Below are 17,839 nucleotides of genomic sequence, written 5' to 3'. Positions count from 1 at the left end.
CCTCAGTATGAGCATCATGAGGGAGTGGCCTGAAACGCAATTTGACGGCGCCTTTGAATTTCACTCATGCTATGAGCAGGGGCTTGCTGATTTCTCCTGAACCAAAGTCAGGATTCTCCACTCAAATAGAGCGAAGCAATCAACAAATATTGTTGTTGTTGAATGATGTTCAAATTGAAATGGCACTTAGTGTTGAAGAGCCAATTGAAAGGGTTTTAAACAAACAAGGAGAGTTGCAGTCCAGGAGCTGATTTGGGTTTGGGTTCAGTCCGGTTTTGGGGTGAGAAATTAGGTTGAGGAAGTGTAAGGTAAATTTGGACAGACTGTGGGTAGTAATAGGGATAGGATATGGAGAGAGTCTGGGGAATATTGGGGGCAGTGAAAGGGTTGGTAATAGGGTTGGGGTGGTGAGTTTATTTGAGGTAGGGTTTGCAGGGGTATGGGGTAGTGATGATGGTTAAATAGTTACCTAGACACTAATCAACTAAATGTAACAGTAGTAGAAGTATTTCTTTCATATGTACACAGATTTCACAGATATTTACAGGATCTCATAAGGTATTTCCAGCATCAATTCATAAACAAAAATGATGAAGAATTAAAGGCAGTAAAACAGCAAATGGCTTTAAAAGTTGCAATAATGTCAAAATGATCAAATAGCAATCACTAACCCAAACTTGGGAAGGATTGAATACATCCAATTATTCTATGAATATCCAGCAATGCACAGCTCTTTGACCTATCTACAGATAAATGATACATATGTGCAACTAATGCTGAACTTAAGTTTTGTTAAACATATAATGCCCCAGCAAGAAACAGTGCATTGGATAATCCAATGCCCGATTATGAGTACACCACATTCTTTCGTTCAACCTTCAAGTGCTGAGAATCAACATACTCCTCAATCAAGCAATGCAAGTAGCAGGTGTTCAAAGAAGCAGCACATTGTTTAAACCAGAAGGCCCAGTAATATCCTTTAACACCTCCCATGAGACCACCTGTGAGCCTTGACTCCTCCGCAGCAGCATGTCATCCGATGGCAGGTGCAAGCCTGACATGGAAGGTGGAAATAATAACTCTGCCTGGACAAATGCTGAAATCAAAGCAATGGCAGAATCAAAACAGAGTACAGTTTGGCCGTGGATAGGTAGATCACAATCAATGGCAGTGTTCAAGATACAGCGAGACTCACCAGGACCTGCAAAAGCATTGGTGTTGTGGCTTACTTATCGCAAGATATAGACCAAAGGACCAGTTTTCACCATGGTCAACCCAGCAATGCCTGAGGACCAGTTCTTGCATAGTATTGGCAGTGGGACTATAATTTAAGATGTTGGAGACTGAGAAACCTCTTTAAACCTCAAATCCATGGTGTCCAACCTTCGTACATGTTGCAAAGATTATCTACACTAGTAGCTTGCTTTAGTAGATAATCTACTTGCTCTGCAATACTGATTGCTCTGAAATTCAGAAAAAGGTTCAGTCTCCATGAAATTTTTCAACAGAAGATTTGAGTTACCAAGCGAGCTAAATACCCATACCTGCTTTCAGAAATATCTCGACCATCAATTTTCATCTCAACCCGCCTCAATAGTGACAAGGCATATGCATTTTTACCTAGTAGATAAGTGCAAAAGACACGAACAAAAGGGCATGTCAATCTCTTCTATTTTCAAGCCACATCTATTGGTAAAGAAAGCAACTTTCTTCCATAATTTCTTAGTCTAGGAATATCTCTGGTTATCAAATTACAATCTTCAAATTTTATTCTAGGCATCCAAAAAACCACAGATGCAATCTTAGAGGTATGTCACATAAAGCCTTGGTCCATTTCAATTATATATATAATTTTTAACTGAGTGATTGTATAGAATTCTTTCAGTCAGTCTCCTACAGATTATGGGGTTTTCCCCAATCCCCGCACCAATTCCAAAAGAACAAAACCACAAAATACAAGGTCAGTAAAATAAACAAAATGGAAAAAGAAAAAAATCATAAAAGTCAATCCTTATTGATTTTTATTTTTTTTCAAAAAGGTCCTAAAAATAAGATCAAGTGACCTTCACCAATTCATCTACTGTATGCAAACTACACCTCCTTACTGACTTGATTAGCATTCCTTCCTAATTCCTACAGAGGATAGTTTTGTACTCTTCATGCTAAAACCTAGCGTAAGTGGTTTGAGTCCATTAGGATGATACTTTTCTGCTTTTGTTTTGATGTATGCATTGTGTTAATCTTATAAGCTTCATATTCTTTCACCAGGTTCTGAATGAAAACCCAAGTAATTATTTTACTAAGATGAGATTAGAAGATTAAATATAAAGAAAAAATAGTTAAAAAAGACTTTGTACATACCCTTTCCTACTCGAGTACTAGCATTTATGTTAGGATCCGGAGCTTCACGGTGTTCGGTGCCATTCTTAACTTTATTTACAGAAAGTAGATCATCTTCACCCTCAAATTTGTGAAAGTTCTCATTCGATAAATTCTGAGAGTCAGCAGGGACAGCAACAGACTTGTCACCTGGGAAAGCCATTGCCTCGGGATGATCAGCGGCCTCATTAGGTAACTTAACAGAACCCGCACAGCTGAGATCAGCTTCCCTAGGAAAAGATTCCGACACCTCAAAAGGTGAGATTTCGTCATCATCAGTTGAAGACAATGTCGTGGTGTGCACATGACCAGTGGGATTTCTGCTATTAGACACCTGTGAAAGCATGTCTTTACTTTCTGCTGAATCATGTACGCTATCAGGAAGAGTAACATCAGGAGATGTGATGTCAGATCCTGAGCTGCTAAAGAAGATGCTATCAGGTGGTGATATCCATCCCTTTTCTTCCAAAGAAAGTTGAGACAAGCCAATCAAATCTGCAGTCCTATCATCATCAGGGCTAGAGAGAGTTTCCCCTTCTTTACCATCAATTTCAACAGCATCACCGCCACTAGCATCTGATCCTGACAAAGCAATATCTTGTGACTTTACTTCCTGGCTTTCTCCAATTCCTTCAAGAGCCTGAAAACAGACAGCAATGATCTATATTTTCTCTTTCAAAGTATACACAAAAAACCATACATAACTTCTTTGGCCAGCCAAAATAATTAACTGGGTCACGCACAATTTGAGCAGAATAGATAAAGATATAAAAACAAAATTTTGAAAAGGTCACATTACTTTGTGCAAATTCCCAGCATGGAGATTAGCAATTCTTGCTAGCCGAGTCAACAATGAATAGAGTCCCTTCACAGTTGATGTCAGAGATGGTACTATGGGCTTAAAGGTCTGACAAGCCTCCCTGATTCTTAAACAATATGACTGGTATATAGCTTGTCCATGGATGTGTGATATTTCCTTCTTGGTCTCGCTTTCCCTAGCTATAGCATCAGCCATAGCAGCTACATCCTTGGACAACACTGACTCGAGTGGAATAAGGATGCCATTCGCCTGCCAAAAAAAAAACACAAAACCACCAAAATACAATTTTACTTCAGAGGAGTTCAATATCAAGAAACATAAAAAGGCATTAACGCGATGCCTAAAGACTGAGATACAAAAGAGTAGAAAAAACCTTTGAAAGATCTTCCATGAGAGAAAGATGGATGGCAGATGCCTCTTTTCCCAGATTGTAAACATCGTGTATGTCTTCAGTTATTGCTAGGACCTACAAAAATAAAGCAACATTAAGTTGCAATTTGCAAACAATCCGAATAAAGACGACTTGATGGGGGATGATTGTAACACATAGTAACTGGTTTGTACACTATCTATAGATTTTTTTGCAAGTTACAGGTGGCAGTAATACAATAAGCAACGCTAGAACTAGTGATGTGGGACCGCTTTCTTATTTGAACACCTAATTCTTGTTAATGAATAGGGATTATTTTGGGGTTATCGAGTAAGGTGCCTATTCTCAGGATAGCTGTGAATGATCTACACCACCAGAAGATTTCAACATGAGTTCATCAAGTTACATTAATATTTAAATGTTATATTTGATTGTGTGAACAACTTGGTTCTTGTTTAGATTATAATATAAAAGATCAAATGCTTCATAATATCATTAACCTAAAAAGCTTCACCTACATACAAATTAGCAGGTAAAAAATTATCAAAATATAAAACCACGCACACAATACGTGGATTGAAAATCAATATAGATATGGTGACCATCTGTGAATCATGTAAAAAGTTAGTTCAAAACTATACTCCAGAGTAATACATGGCAACGTCAAATACTTCACAGACTGTACCTCTTCAAGCATAGAACCACATTCAGAAGTTAAAGCAGTATGAGTCCTTGAAACCTGAGAAAAAGCAGACAGTGCGACACTAGACTCATATGCACAGTCCTTCATTGAAAGAACTGTGCTTTGTAAATCACCTGTGAAAAGGTAAAAAACATATTATATCAACACATTTCCACCACAATGCTGATGCATCCAACATTGAAAGAAAACAGACATATGCATGCATGAAGTATGAACATCAATGTACAGATGAACAGTAGGACTAGGACCAGGATGGAGATCTACCTGAAGCTGACTTCGCCTTCTGAGAGGCAATGCAGAGTTCATTCGATGCAGTATATAATCCATTGGAAGCAGCTTCAACAGTGCATTGTGCAAGCTTCCACTCTTGTTCAGTACCTAATAAAAGAACAGGAGAGCACAAGTTCACTTTCATGAAGAAGTTTAACTAGCATAGAAGAGACTTCAGCTAAAGAGGAAATAGAGCACTCACGGCTATAAGAATGGAAAGTAACATCCAATCTAGTTAGTACATTCAAGTAAACTTGCTGCCAGGTCTTGCCATCAACACTACTCTTGAAGGGATAAGGTTGGCCTGGTATAAGCAAATACCCATCTCTTGATGCTTCAAACTCTAATACTGACATGCATAACTTCACAATATCAGATGCCTTCTCGCTAGACTCCCATAAAATCTGCCTCCGAGTCTTAATATGTTCATGGAATTCAGGAGGAATTCCTGAATTTTTAGTTGAAGCATTTCCAGAACTACTGGAATTTGGACCGCCGCAAGCCCAACCCATTGCTCTCTCAAGCTGTCCTTCAGCTATAAGAGAAGTTCGCTCACAAGACTGAAGGCAATCCATTGATGTTCTGATTTTTGACACAGCAGATTGTATATTTTCCAATAACTTAGATCTGCCAAGGTTTAAAATGATGGAATACAAACTGTCATCAGTATCAAGATACTTCTCAAAATTGTTTCTTCTGTTATATGATGGGTTCAAACTAAAATCATGCATCCATTCCATCTGAACTACCTCCAGGGTAGTTTTCCGAAGAGCTTCTTTCAACTCACTAACTCGTCTTTTCATGAGCGAAGCTGCTGATTTTGCTGCTCTAGCCGTTTCATGTGCATTACAATATTCTTCCAGCATTAGTAAAACCTTTCTCACAGCTGCATCTTTTTTCACCTGATCTAAAGCAACTTCCTTTGATGACTCTGTTAATTGCTCCACGTGCTCATTTTCTTTGTCTAAACAAGCCAATAAACTAGGAGCAACTCTTTCTTTCAAATAGTGACTAATGTGTTTCTGTAGTTGGATTTCAAGCTTTGTTTTCATAAAATTGAGTGACTGGTCAAAGCCTAGATTTTGCTCAACTGATGATGCTACATCATGTATGCATGCATCAATGAAAGAATCTATAACACCTATTTTCCAAATAAAGAATGAATGATCATCCAATAAACTTCCAACTTTCCACACATACTCAGATATAGAATTCCCAGAATTTATCAAATCTGCCAGATTATGAAATTTACTTGAGGGCATTGCCACAGAACCATCAGCAGAAGACAGCAAAATATCACTGGATTCTAATTCCAAGAAAGGCTTAGCAAGTGCAGCCAATAGTGCTTTGCTTCTTAAAATATGTAGCTCACTTTCTTCTTTCACATCAACTACAGATTGAAATTGACAATTCACAGAAACCAGAGAATTTTTAATATCAGTTTCTCTCTTGATAAGAGAAGAAGCCCTTACATCCCTGTGAATCCAAGTTTGATGAAGTTGGACCAGTTGGGCTTTACAAGCTTCCTCTTGGGAAGCAAGTTCCTCTGCCTCTTCCCAAGAAAGATGATCTCTTCCCTTAGCTGCAGCTTCTTCAAGAGCCAGCTGCTGCTCAGTAATAAGACCAACTTTAACAAAATAATTCTTCTCAAGTTCAGTCAGTGATGCCCTTTCTATTTCAACCTCCACAAGCTGTTCCAGTGCAGTTTCTATAGACCCCCGGACTTGTGAGATCAACCCAAATGCATCCATAACTTCCGATTTCAATGAAACAGCAGATCGTATTACATCTGGTAGAACAACTTCAGTCATTTGACTAACCAGTCCCTTGCAGGAAATCAAAATGGTTTTGAAAACGGAAACCCAATTACTTTCAGAAGAAAATTTTGAATCAACTTCATTAATATCAACAGAAGGGGTGTCCTTTCCAATAAATTTCTGCAGATCATTAACAAATTCAGTCACAAGGTAACATTTTTCCACTTGTTCTTCAAACGCAACAAAAATGGCTCCAGAATCATTCTGCAACATATTGTATTCATTTCTTCCTCTAGACAAATCACTGTATATATTAAGTATGCTCCGCTTAACCTCATTATAAAATGAACCAACAGCAATATTTAGAATTGATAGTGTCTTATCCCTCTCTTCTTCTAGCTCACCTAAATGTCTAGCATTGTTTGTCCCATCATGTATAGATTGAACAGAAGACATTCTGTCTTCCTTTCTCAAATGATCAGTGGACTGCATGAATTTCATGAAAGCTAACAGAAGGTGGTCCTTAGTAATCGATTCTGAATCCAAACCAATAGAACTCTCTATTCCAGCACACTCTTTTTCTAACTTTTCTATTTCTAATGCGTACTTCTCCACTCTAAAACAAAGATCATCATGACTGCTTTTGATAGAGTCAAGGCTATCTACATGAAATTTTGTATAAAGTTCAGAAGCTTGCCTTCTGGCAAGAGAGAGAATATCAGATGACAGAGAATTGATAGATAATTGTAGAACTTGCGCCCAGCCATGGACTGCACTGGTTGAAAGGTAGTTTAACGGTAGGATTCTTTGCAAAGCCAAGGAGTATGCTTGCAGAGAAGTTGTAGCTGAAGTTAGTCCATCATCCAACTCAGCTATGAATTGAGAAACTTCCCTATCTATATCACGGCATTGTGCTTGTGTTGGCTCAGGAACAACAGTTAGTGGAACGCCTGCTACAGTAACAGCAGATGTAAGAGATAGGGCTACTTCCATGTTATTCAGCTTATAACAAGCATTAATTTCTGGGATTAAGTTGCATCGTAAAGCATCAAGAATCCTCCCATGTTGTTCAGCCCAAGTAATCGTCTCCTGAGCTTTATCAGCAACCATAGCCTTTGCTTGGGCAAATTCCCGAGCTTGAATGTCAAACAAAGCTCGAATTTTCTCTGAATTACAGGTTGTTTCAGCAACAATTGATTTTGCAGATGTCTCACGCAATATAAGGCCCGACCTCTCTTGGTCAGCTTGAAAATACAGAGTAGAGACGAGCTCGTATTGGTTTAGAACATCAGCAAACCTCTGTTACATAATTATCAAAGTCAATTATATGAAGAAAGTATTCCCAAAGCCACAATTTGAACTTAGCTAACAAAACTCATGGTGTTTATCTCATCAATACCTCAAGTGCAGATTCAACAGCTGGCAGGCTAGTCAATAATTGATCATGGTGTTCCTACTCACACATTTTGGAGAAAAAGGTCAGTTATCAATCATGTTAGATAGATGAAGTATGAGTGAATATATAAACACGCAGCTCAATTGTATTACAGCAATTTTCACACACTGGATTTGCTAATTGAAGATAAAAACTAATAATTCAAAATACAAAAACACACATAGATACTTAGTTTAAATGCATCATGCAAATTCTAAAATATCTCATGGAATCCAGATAAACCACACAAATGCATGGAACACATTCACATGCAGACAGGCATTTGTGGTGCATCTGAACAAGATATCAATAACATCAAAGTTTGGAATGCAGCAGAGTCAGAATTAGAATTTAAGTTACTGTTGAGCAGAGAGCGAGATGGGTTGAGGAGATCACATTCACATTGGGTTAATAGCATTAGTGACTTGGACATCATCCACATACTTTCACCACAAAACCTTAAGGCAATGGGTGAGTGGTTCCTTTCACTTATATACTATTGAACCGTCAGGAACATATGCTTCCTCATATAGAAGGCGTACATGTAGCTTTTAGTTCTGGAAGTACCTGTAAGGGAACACGAATTTCCTGCACTCTAGATGCAAATAGACTCAAGCTAACAGCCAACTCCATGCCTTTTCTTTCTTCACCACCAATAGCAGCTTCATCATGAAAATCACCCCGTGTCCACTCCACAAGCGGATCCCAAACAAACACTTCCATTAACATCAAAAGTATGTCTTTGTTCTTCCTCAGAACGTCAATAACTAGATCACAGTTTGCTCTGAAGCTACCCTCTATTCCTGTTAGCCCTAAAGCTGCTTCAATCATTTGCGTAAGACGGAAAGGAACAATCTCTGGAATTTTTAGCCTTTGTCCCTTATCAAAACACACATTGTAATCAATATGTACAATATCCCCACCACAAAAATCTATCAGAATGTTGTCTAAATGTCTGTCACCCAGTCCCAGAACATGACCAACCATACTCATTGCAGCAACACTTCCAGAATACCTACAGATTGAAGAAAAAAGAATAATAATAACAATAATAGTAGTAGTGATATATCTATCTAATTGTAAAACATCTCATTTGCAATACACATCAGTTTTAGCCTCTATGCAAATGCTCATTACATGCCAAGCAAAGATTCGGAAGTACTTTCAAATAGAATAACTGTCAAACTTGGCTAATTACATGAGGAAATAAAGGAAACCTGGATAAGTTAGTTTGTAATAACATAATCACAAGCCTTCAAAGTGTAGAATGACCAATATAAACTTATTGAAATTGAAAAGCAGTTCCAAGCACAAGAATATGAAGGAAAGCAAGCATAAATAAGAAATCCCAAAAAACCAAACACATATTCAGGTGAAGGATGCTAAGCATTGAATTTAATCATAAATGACAGAACCATAAAATCCACCAGTAAAGGTTTAAAAGTTCCTTAAATGTACCTCTTCATTTTTGAGCTGAAGGCTTTATATCCTTCACTAGCACACCATAGCTCTTGGTAAAGAAGATTTCTGGGCACCTCCTTCATGAGATCAAGAAGAACTTTACATTTGACTTCATGAGGCCAATCCCTTCGAGAAATCACTCTTTTAATGCCCTTCTCTTTGAGTGCAGGTATGATCTTCCCATAAAACATATCACTGGGACGGGGAACAGGCGGAGGAGCTGAGGACTTTGTATTTGCAGTGCCCAAAGCCAAAAACTGTGCTAGCTGGACTCGGGTTTGCCAAGATTTAAATACACTGTAAACACTTACTACATTGTCCACCCACTGGATTAGGCCGGCTCGACCACTGATTGGAGTCACAGAATAATAGCGAATGCCAAGAGAGTTGCTACATGTAGAAGAAGAAGAACGCAAAAAACCATTTATAGCCTGCAGCAATTGCATGATTCTAGCATCAAGTCGTAAATCTTCCCGTCCTTTGAGGAGATATGTGTACTTCAGACCATCCGAACCAAGTATACCAAGTTTCTTAGGCTTAGTCTTTGTTGATAAAATAGTGACTTGCTCGTTGAAGGAAGCAATGGTGACAACTCCTTGGAGATCAATAGCTTTGTCAGAGTTTGGTACTTTCATTTGTTTCTCAAGACCTGGCATCGGAACATCTGAAGATGATAAAAGAGCCAAATGTGGTGCAACTTCTTGTAAGGAAATTGAGGATTTCCTCTGGTAAGAAGCCAAGGATGCAGCAATACTATCAAAAGGTCGCCAAACATCTCCTAGAGCTGCAGAAGATGCTGGAGGAGTCTTGAAGGACACAATAGCTGATTTAAGTTGGTCTTTATACTCTTCTTGGAACCACACTTCATGAGGTGTCTCAGGTTTCCGAGAAGTTGAAGCTAAACGGCGTTCCAAAGCCACAACTATTGGAGCCATCATTGCAGAATAACGAGCAGAGTTTATCTTGTTTTTTTCATTCTGACTAAGTGTGACATTTTCTGCAATTCTTGCAGCCTCCTCTTTCAGCACATTTATTCGCCTCATCACATCTGCAATAAAATATAGTTAGCCTCATGTCTCTTCCCTGGTAGTAAATTCCTAGTTGTGCAATAAAAAGACAGAATTGCATCCCTCAAAATTTGTAAAAAGAGTCAATATGACGTAATTCAAAAAAACTATATTCTGTGGTCAATAAAATGTTGGAAAATAAAGAAAGAACCTGTATGGAGATCCTGAAGAGTACTGAGCCATAATTCTTCCCAAAGAACAGTAACATTTCCAAGTTCATTTATCATAAGCTGAACATCCTGAACCAACCGCGGGTAACGTTCCCTCTGCATGAAACAAATTTTAATCATCCTATATGCTACTTTGACTTAGCAAGCTAGCAACAGAAAAGAATGAAAACAATGAACTGCAATGAAGAGGAATGAGTGCAGGTCGTGATAAATATGCCTGGTCAAACTGATGAGTACCCAGCAAGATGCTTACTAAGCTGAAAACCATATTACTATCCCTTTGTCCCACTGAATTCCAACTTAAGGCTGCCACTGTTGCAAGAGCTAGTTTGGTGAAGATTATTACTGATTCTAATCAAATGATCAGAAATAATCAACAGTTATCGGAATTCAATTATGAGCTATTGTACTTTGTTCATTCCGATTTAGGAATTACTGTAACAGATAGTTTAGGATTCTGGTTTTTCCTTATTTAGAATTTTAGATAGCCTGTCTGATTGCGGTAATTAATATGGGCAGATCATATTCTGATTTTAGACACCAGATTTATGTACTAAAATTATGGGAAAAGATACCCTACGTTTGTATATATTCTATCTTCTTATTGCAATAAAAATTAGAGAACTTCATCTGAACCTTTAGGTTGAGACATCTGAGCACTTATTTTGGGATGTGAACCAAAACTTCCATGATAGTTTGAACAACAACAATGCTGATGATACAAGAAAATGCCAAGTCTCCAAGAACATGACTATAAAATAAAACATTGATTGCTTCTACCACATATACGAACAAAATAATTTCACGTTCAATGAACAGACTAATACTCAGAAAAAGATCAAGAGATATATTTAAGACTTTTGGTGTTGCAGTACAATTTACGAGTTAAAACGACCGATTTTTCATAAAAACTTGAGCTAATAGGTTTTTATATGTGTATACATCCTTTTACAGAAGAGCCCTTTAGGCTTGCAGTGGAAACAGTGCATAGATCCCCCATTCCATCTTTTGCTGAAATTATTCTTTTTTGATTTAGAAAGAGACAACAAAGATCAAACTCTTTCCACTTGATCTTATCATGACAGGAACCAACTCTCCCAGAAGTTTAAATTGTTAGGTTTGGACACAAGATTGACTTTGTATCACTAACACATCCTCTACGTTTGGAGCTTAAAGCGTGGACAATGAACCTACTCTAAGTTTGGCAAGGTTTCAATTTTCTTTTTGAAGAACATGGGCAGCAAAATATCAAACTCTGGAAAACTTAGACAAGGAGGCCCATGATAGCTTATGATTGGTAACATTTTTCTACCAAAACCAAATGACTGTCAATCCCAAAAAATTTAATGTATATAACAGACATCAAAACTACTAAATCATTTATCACTTGAAAAGATTATTGACTGAACATCACTGTTTCAAAACACAGCCTAGAGAAGGCTAGGTCAGACCGGTTGAATTGTCACGTGGTGAGAACTTTGATGCCTAATATCCACATTATGTGAAGAGAATAATTATTGTAAAAAAATATAAACTGTATAATGAATAATGAGCTGAGCACAGAATTTTTCATATTACCAGACAACCCAGCACATGATGAAGCTCCTCTGAAGGCTTCTCTTCATAAGAATTGACATCAACTAGTGTTGGGTACACTATAGAATAGGGAGACTGCTTGGCCAGCATGATCAGTAAGCCTTCCAACTGCTTCCGAATTACTTGTTCAGGATGAGAACTTATACGTGCAAATAGTTGAGGCGTAACTTCCTACAAAGACAGTTCCAGCAACACTTCAGCTAACAAGCCTTCCCTTAAAGTAGAAAGCAGTTAAAATAAAAGCTCAAGATCTAGCATGTAACCTGCCATGGCAACAAAGGAACAAGTAAAAGAGAAGATTCAAGAGTATCTTTCAATTCCACACCATAATTGAGAAGTATGTGCAATATATACAATGTAGCTCTCAGGGTGTAGCTGTCAGTTTTTTGCTTGAAAGCCTCATTTTCAAAATGAGGCATCTGACTATGGCAAAGATGGGAAGAAGAATAAGAAAGATATTGTATGTAACCATTAGCAGCTTGGCCAAACAGGGACACTCTTCTCCGTCTCAAAGACCACCAAATATCAACAAAATCATCCAATACGGATACTATGTCAGATTCTCCCAGCCCAAAATTTGCATTTAATAAACAAATCCTCAATTGAGAAGCTACCATGGATGAAAGACGTTCTCCACCAGAGTTTTCTGCACCTGGTGCTCCTGCAGCAGTTTCAATAATATTTACCAGATGCCAAACCAATGTCTGCAGAGGATTGTCATCACTTGAGTGCTCTGAAGAATCAAGCCAAGAGCTTCCCTCTTCCTGTTCATATATGAAATCTTTCATATCAATATTGTCCTGAAAAAGACGCAAAACCAGCAACTTGATTCGTTGCACCTCATCCTTGGTCAACTTGAATCTCTCTGGTAAAATTTCCGAACCAAGTATGGGAGAAAATAAGCACGAATGAAGAGTAGTTTCACTTGGAGCAGGGAGAGAGTCCCTGGCTTGCCTAAAGCACCAAGAAGCATAAGAAATCCATGACTTGCCCATGGTGGAGCAAATATGAGTAGACAATTTAGTTGCTGAACCAACAATTTCCTCAGTAATAGAATTCAAATTCTGTTTACAATCTATATTGCTGTCTTGGCCAAGTGAAGCTGTTTCAGCCATATCAAAATCTGCTGGCATCTTAAGAACGATACTCTTTGGACTCCAATCTGAATAATCCCGCCTTAGCCAATCTGCGAGTTTCAAACATGCTTTGGCCTTCAGAAATCTCTCGTCAGCATTAGATATTCCAGATGTTGAAGAAACCATTAAAGGACGCAAAAATGACCAAAGGTTTGTGAAAGCATCTTCAAACTTGTTTTCTGCATACTGTAGTAAAATGCTCTCATACTGCAAATTTAAGACAAACAGATTGCGATGCCTCCCCTCGGGGCAAGCAGACACGTGATCTTTGAGATAGTTGTTCAGACGATTTGCCAACATCAGATTTCTTTGTTTACGGGCCAAATTATGCAAATTCATGCAGAATTCTAGAGTGACTGGAGAAGTTGGGGAAATGGTTTGATAAACCCGAAGAACTTTTAGCCATGGATTACAATCTTGACGGATTTTACTAATAGAAGATGGCACTGGCTGAAGAGAATTCAATACTGACTGCAGTTGTTTAGGCTTCTCATCGGTTGATTTAAGCTTGTAGTCGTCTTCTACAAGGAAAATACAGTGCAACTGAATAGCGAGAGGTGTTGCTTCAGCTAAACCGTCAAGTGGCAGAACAGAAAGTGGTTCCTCCAACATTGACCTTGCTTTCTGCAAATCATGCAGCACCTTATCACTCTTTCCCTCTTTCTGGAAGAGCAATGATTGCAGAAGCATCTGCTCACTCCGTTGCAAAGCTATTTTTGGATCAAGGGTAAGGTCACTATTAGTTTTAGGCGTCAAATCAAGGTATGACCATGCAGCCTGATAATCACCCTCATCAAAACGTGCTAATGCATGGATTGCATTAATTTCATTGCCTGCCATAGTCAAAGCACCAGAATAACTTCTACCAGCATGCTTCGCACGAAGCAATTGCAGTTCTAATAGCCAGGTTTCAAGAGATTTCCAATCAGATACAGCTGCATAACTCTCAATAACACGTGCTATGATAAACTGTATACCATCAGAACCCAGGGAACTGAGTGACTCTTCAGCTTGTAGTAAGTGAGTAAAGTGAGTGGCAGCATTTTCATACTCGCCTCTTGCCTGATATACAAGCCCACTTATCCATGAAAGGGGTCCAACAGGTCCACACTCATTGAAGGACTGGTTTTCCTCCCCGAGTAAGGAGGAGAATGTAATTGAAACCCATTTTTGTAGACCAAGCAAAGAATCTGGTTCATGACTCTTACAAAGAGCTAGTGAAATATATCTTAGAACTTTTAAGACATATCCTCTATACCTTCCTCTGATATTGTGGAGGTTATCATTTACCTGAGCCCTTGATTTTTCCTTCGAAGCTGACACAGAAAGATTCTTGAGGTCCTGTAAACGCAGTGTACTGTATTGAATAACAGCATCTTTGCAATGTAGAGCCAACCCAGCATTCATCATTGGTTCACATATACGAGAAAACCAATCCTCACATACTTTCTTGTTTGCCCTAAAGAATACAGAACTCTGACGGGTAGCAGGTGGTAAAATGACAGAGCCCTCATATGCATTATATACATTTTTCTTTAGAACCTCAACAAAATCCAACAGTAATCTCATTGGTAGCAAGTGAGCACCAGAAGACCCTATCATACTTAAGTTCCCATCAATTTGCTCATTATCAAGCTGCAAAAGGTGTGCAATGTCCAAAAGCATGCGCTCTACAGCTGCAAATGTTTGGGTAGGCCCCCCAAGGTTAGTCCGCAGGCGTGTAGCAATACAGTACCGAGCTGCCTCATGTATAGCCCACCAGGCACCAGCTAAATTATTGACAGAACAGATTCGTTCAAGTATGCCTTCATCCACTTGTATATCCAACCACTGAGAATCGCCAAAATTTCCTGTTTCTTCAGGCTGACTTGAAATAGTATCCTTTGAACTCCGGCAACTATGAATGAGCCGCTGGATCCAAGAAGAAAGAGGTACCTTCCATCTTTGTGAAATGAAACTTAAGATTGACACAAGATGTTGCGAGTGCAGCTGCAGTGGCAGCTGCTTCATAGAAAATATTTGTTTCCAGTGCATCTTGGAACTGTTGCCTATCCCAAGGTCAACAGGGCTAAATCTCCCATAATCATAGAGACCAAATGTATATACAGTAGTTGGTAAAATATGGGCAAGTAGCCTCACATATGAATCCCGTATCTCTATAGCTGGATCCCCAATTTTCTCCAGGATCACTTCAGCTAAGGGATAAAAACATGCAGGACTCAAAAGCTTTGCTTGCATAAACAACTCCAATATTTTAGCAACATGTGATCTTACTTCTGGTTCCCTCTCAAATGTACTAGCTAAGAGTGAGAAAACTAAGTTCATGATTATACCAGTATGCCCACATGCTTCATAGGAGAAAAATTCCATGCTTGAGATCCTATTAAGAGCCATAACATTCTCACATAACTTTTGTCCCCAATCTAGAGCAGCTAATTTAATTGCCAGAGGAGAAGAAGTATGGAGGGCTTTTATAAGGAGCTTGCTATATTTTTCTAATTGCTCAGTAATCACAGCTGAAAGCTCCTGACTGCGTTGATCATCGCCACCCTCCTTTTCAGTTGGAAACTCAACAGAAGCTTTGTCACAATTCTGTTCTCTCAGTGAACACTTGATCAGGAACTCAACTGAATTTAGCCTCTCCAATATCTTGATAACAGCAAACTGCAACTCCATGAAGGCCTGAACAGGTAATTCAAAAGGATTCATCTTTGTCTTGATAAAGGACTCCAACTTCTCCAACCTCCTAAGATACAATGTAGTGATTTCTGTTTGGCCAATCAAACTGTTATCCCTACCCAACGAAACACATGCTAATAGAACTTTCAAATCAAACTTGATCAACGCGAACAATTCAAGTTCTGAAAATGTTTTAGAATCTATAACACAATTGAACTGATCCCAATCACCAGTGTTGTCTCCAATCACACTCTTCAACATCTCCAGTTCCTCAGTCAAGGAGGAGACTGTTTCATCGACAACTTCGGCATTCCCATGCTGAAGCAAGAAAACATAAGTAGCTGCAGAGCTTCCCGTCACCAAATGATTCGGATGCAACCGCAGCTGAGAAACTGGTGCCTTGAACTGCAATAACTTCTTCGCAGACAATGGTTGGAGGCCAAGTTTTTGCAAAGATAACAATTGGAGATTAGTTTTCAACACCCCATGAACTTGAAAAGATGCAATCCTCTTCAAACTCATCCCATGATCGGTCGCTCCGAATTCCAGGCTCTGAAACAAGATATCAACAGCAAGAGGATAATAACTCGAAAACTGATCCCTCAATATTTCCGCTAACAGAGTCAAACACTTCCATGAATCTTCAATCCACTCAGACCATCCAAATTTCTGGCCAAACACAGACAAACACCTGAGCAAGCGAGGCAGCAATGCCCCGAGAGGTTCAGTTATCTGTTCAAGCAAGTTCATCTCCAGCAACCCAGAAGCAGTGGACTGCAGAATAGTGCAGAAACAAGAAAGCAAAGCAAGAAGCCTTCGAAACTGAGGTGGAGTCCCTGGGGTTCCATCATGAAGCAAAGCCTCCATGTCCCCTAAGAACTTGGTGATCAACCTCAACGACATTTGCAAGCTACCAACCCAGTACTTCTGAAACTGCAAGAAGCTATCCATGATAACACGCCTATCGGGTTGTGCAAGGTCCGGCACCAACGCCCAACCGAGAAGAAGGTCAACGATGTCAGGGAAGTGAGGCTGGAAGCACCTCGGGAACTTCAACGAGATCAAGGTCATGACACCCAGAAGCTTCCGCAGCGAGGAGAGTGAGGTTCTCTCGTCCTCGAGTAGCGCCTGACACGCTTTGAGAATAGGCAGCGCGTACCTCTCAGTTCCTCCGCCGCCGCCGATGTTGAGAAACTCCCGGAGGCCTTCCAGGGCGAGGTCCTTGGCGGAGGCGGCGTCGCCGGAGACATTTGTGAGCAGCGGCAGCGCCCAGGAGATGAAACGGTCGACCAAGGTGCCGAGTATGACGTGGCCCTGTCTGGCATTGGGGTTTGAGCAGACTACGGCGCAGAGAGCGGCGTGCGCCGTAACCGCCGCTTGACGAACCTCGAACGATCTGTGAATGAGTGAAGAAAAATGGAAAATCGATGAGTAATTGAAGAAGTAAAGGAGGAAGAAGAAGAAGAAGTAGAAGAAGAGTGTTTACGTGTCGGAGAGGAGTTGGGAGAAGCCTTGAGCGAGGAAAGGGGCGGAGTGAGAGAGGAGGAGGGAGTTGTGAGGGTGGAGGATGGCGCGGTGGAGGGAGTGGATGGCGGAGAGGCGAGGCGAAGGGTCGTCGTCGGAAACATCGTCTTTGGGGAGAGCGGCGGAGAGAAGCGCCGCTAGTTGGTGGTGTTGTTGCTGAAGGCCTTGCATCTCTCAACTCAACTCATCTCTTTCAGTGTTTGCAATACTTCCTCACACCTGCAAATACCTTTCTGTTAACCCCTGCAAAGAAAAATAAAGTGGAAATTGAATTATTGTATAATTGATTTTAAAAAATTAAGTTTCTCAAAATCAAACCCAAGGAAAAGAATCAAGCAATCCTGAATATCTACCAATAAAAGGTTTATGTGATAGCTTACAAAGTTGTAAACAATCTGTTTCAAAAAGAACCAAACGAAAGCAAAAGCCATTCGCTATCGAAAGAACACAATGAAAGCAAAAAACTTCCCGC

General features: G+C 39.6%; 1 protein-coding gene across 1 annotated transcript; it reads right to left on the bottom strand.

Moving 5' to 3' along the window:
- Window positions 1–593: 593 nt before the first annotated feature.
- Window positions 594–17,611, bottom strand: LOC130747414 (uncharacterized). The gene is made up of 16 exons (XM_057600351.1): window positions 17,330–17,611; window positions 12,292–17,239; window positions 12,011–12,199; window positions 10,414–10,528; window positions 9,193–10,243; window positions 8,302–8,749; window positions 7,699–7,752; window positions 4,745–7,598; window positions 4,537–4,650; window positions 4,255–4,385; window positions 3,573–3,665; window positions 3,179–3,448; window positions 2,362–3,019; window positions 1,545–1,620; window positions 1,196–1,463; window positions 594–1,096 (listed from the first exon to the last, which is right to left on the bottom strand). Exons 1-15 carry the CDS (start codon window positions 17,536–17,538, stop codon window positions 1,364–1,366), a joined length of 11,310 nt encoding a protein of 3,769 aa, XP_057456334.1. The 5' UTR covers window positions 17,539–17,611; the 3' UTR covers window positions 594–1,096; window positions 1,196–1,363.
- Between the last annotated feature and the right edge of the window lie 228 nt (window positions 17,612–17,839).

Source organism: Lotus japonicus, chromosome 3 (genome assembly GCF_012489685.1).
Source record: "Lotus japonicus ecotype B-129 chromosome 3, LjGifu_v1.2".
In the NCBI taxonomy this organism is placed as follows: Eukaryota; Viridiplantae; Streptophyta; class Magnoliopsida; order Fabales; family Fabaceae; genus Lotus; species Lotus japonicus.
Note: the sequence above shows the minus strand (reverse complement) of the source record. Positions and strands in the feature narration are given on the sequence as shown.

Coding starts and splice junctions, on each gene's coding strand:
- LOC130747414 (XM_057600351.1), bottom strand. CDS start 17,538: ATGCAAGGCCTTCAGCAACAACACCACCAACTAGCGGCGCTTCTCTCC. Junction 12,200..12,291: donor TTCCTTTGTTGCCATGGCAG/GTTACATGCTAG, acceptor CTGTCTTTGTAG/GAAGTTACGCCTCAACTATT. Junction 4,386..4,536: donor GAAGGCGAAGTCAGCTTCAG/GTAGATCTCCAT, acceptor ACCTTTTCACAG/GTGATTTACAAAGCACAGTT.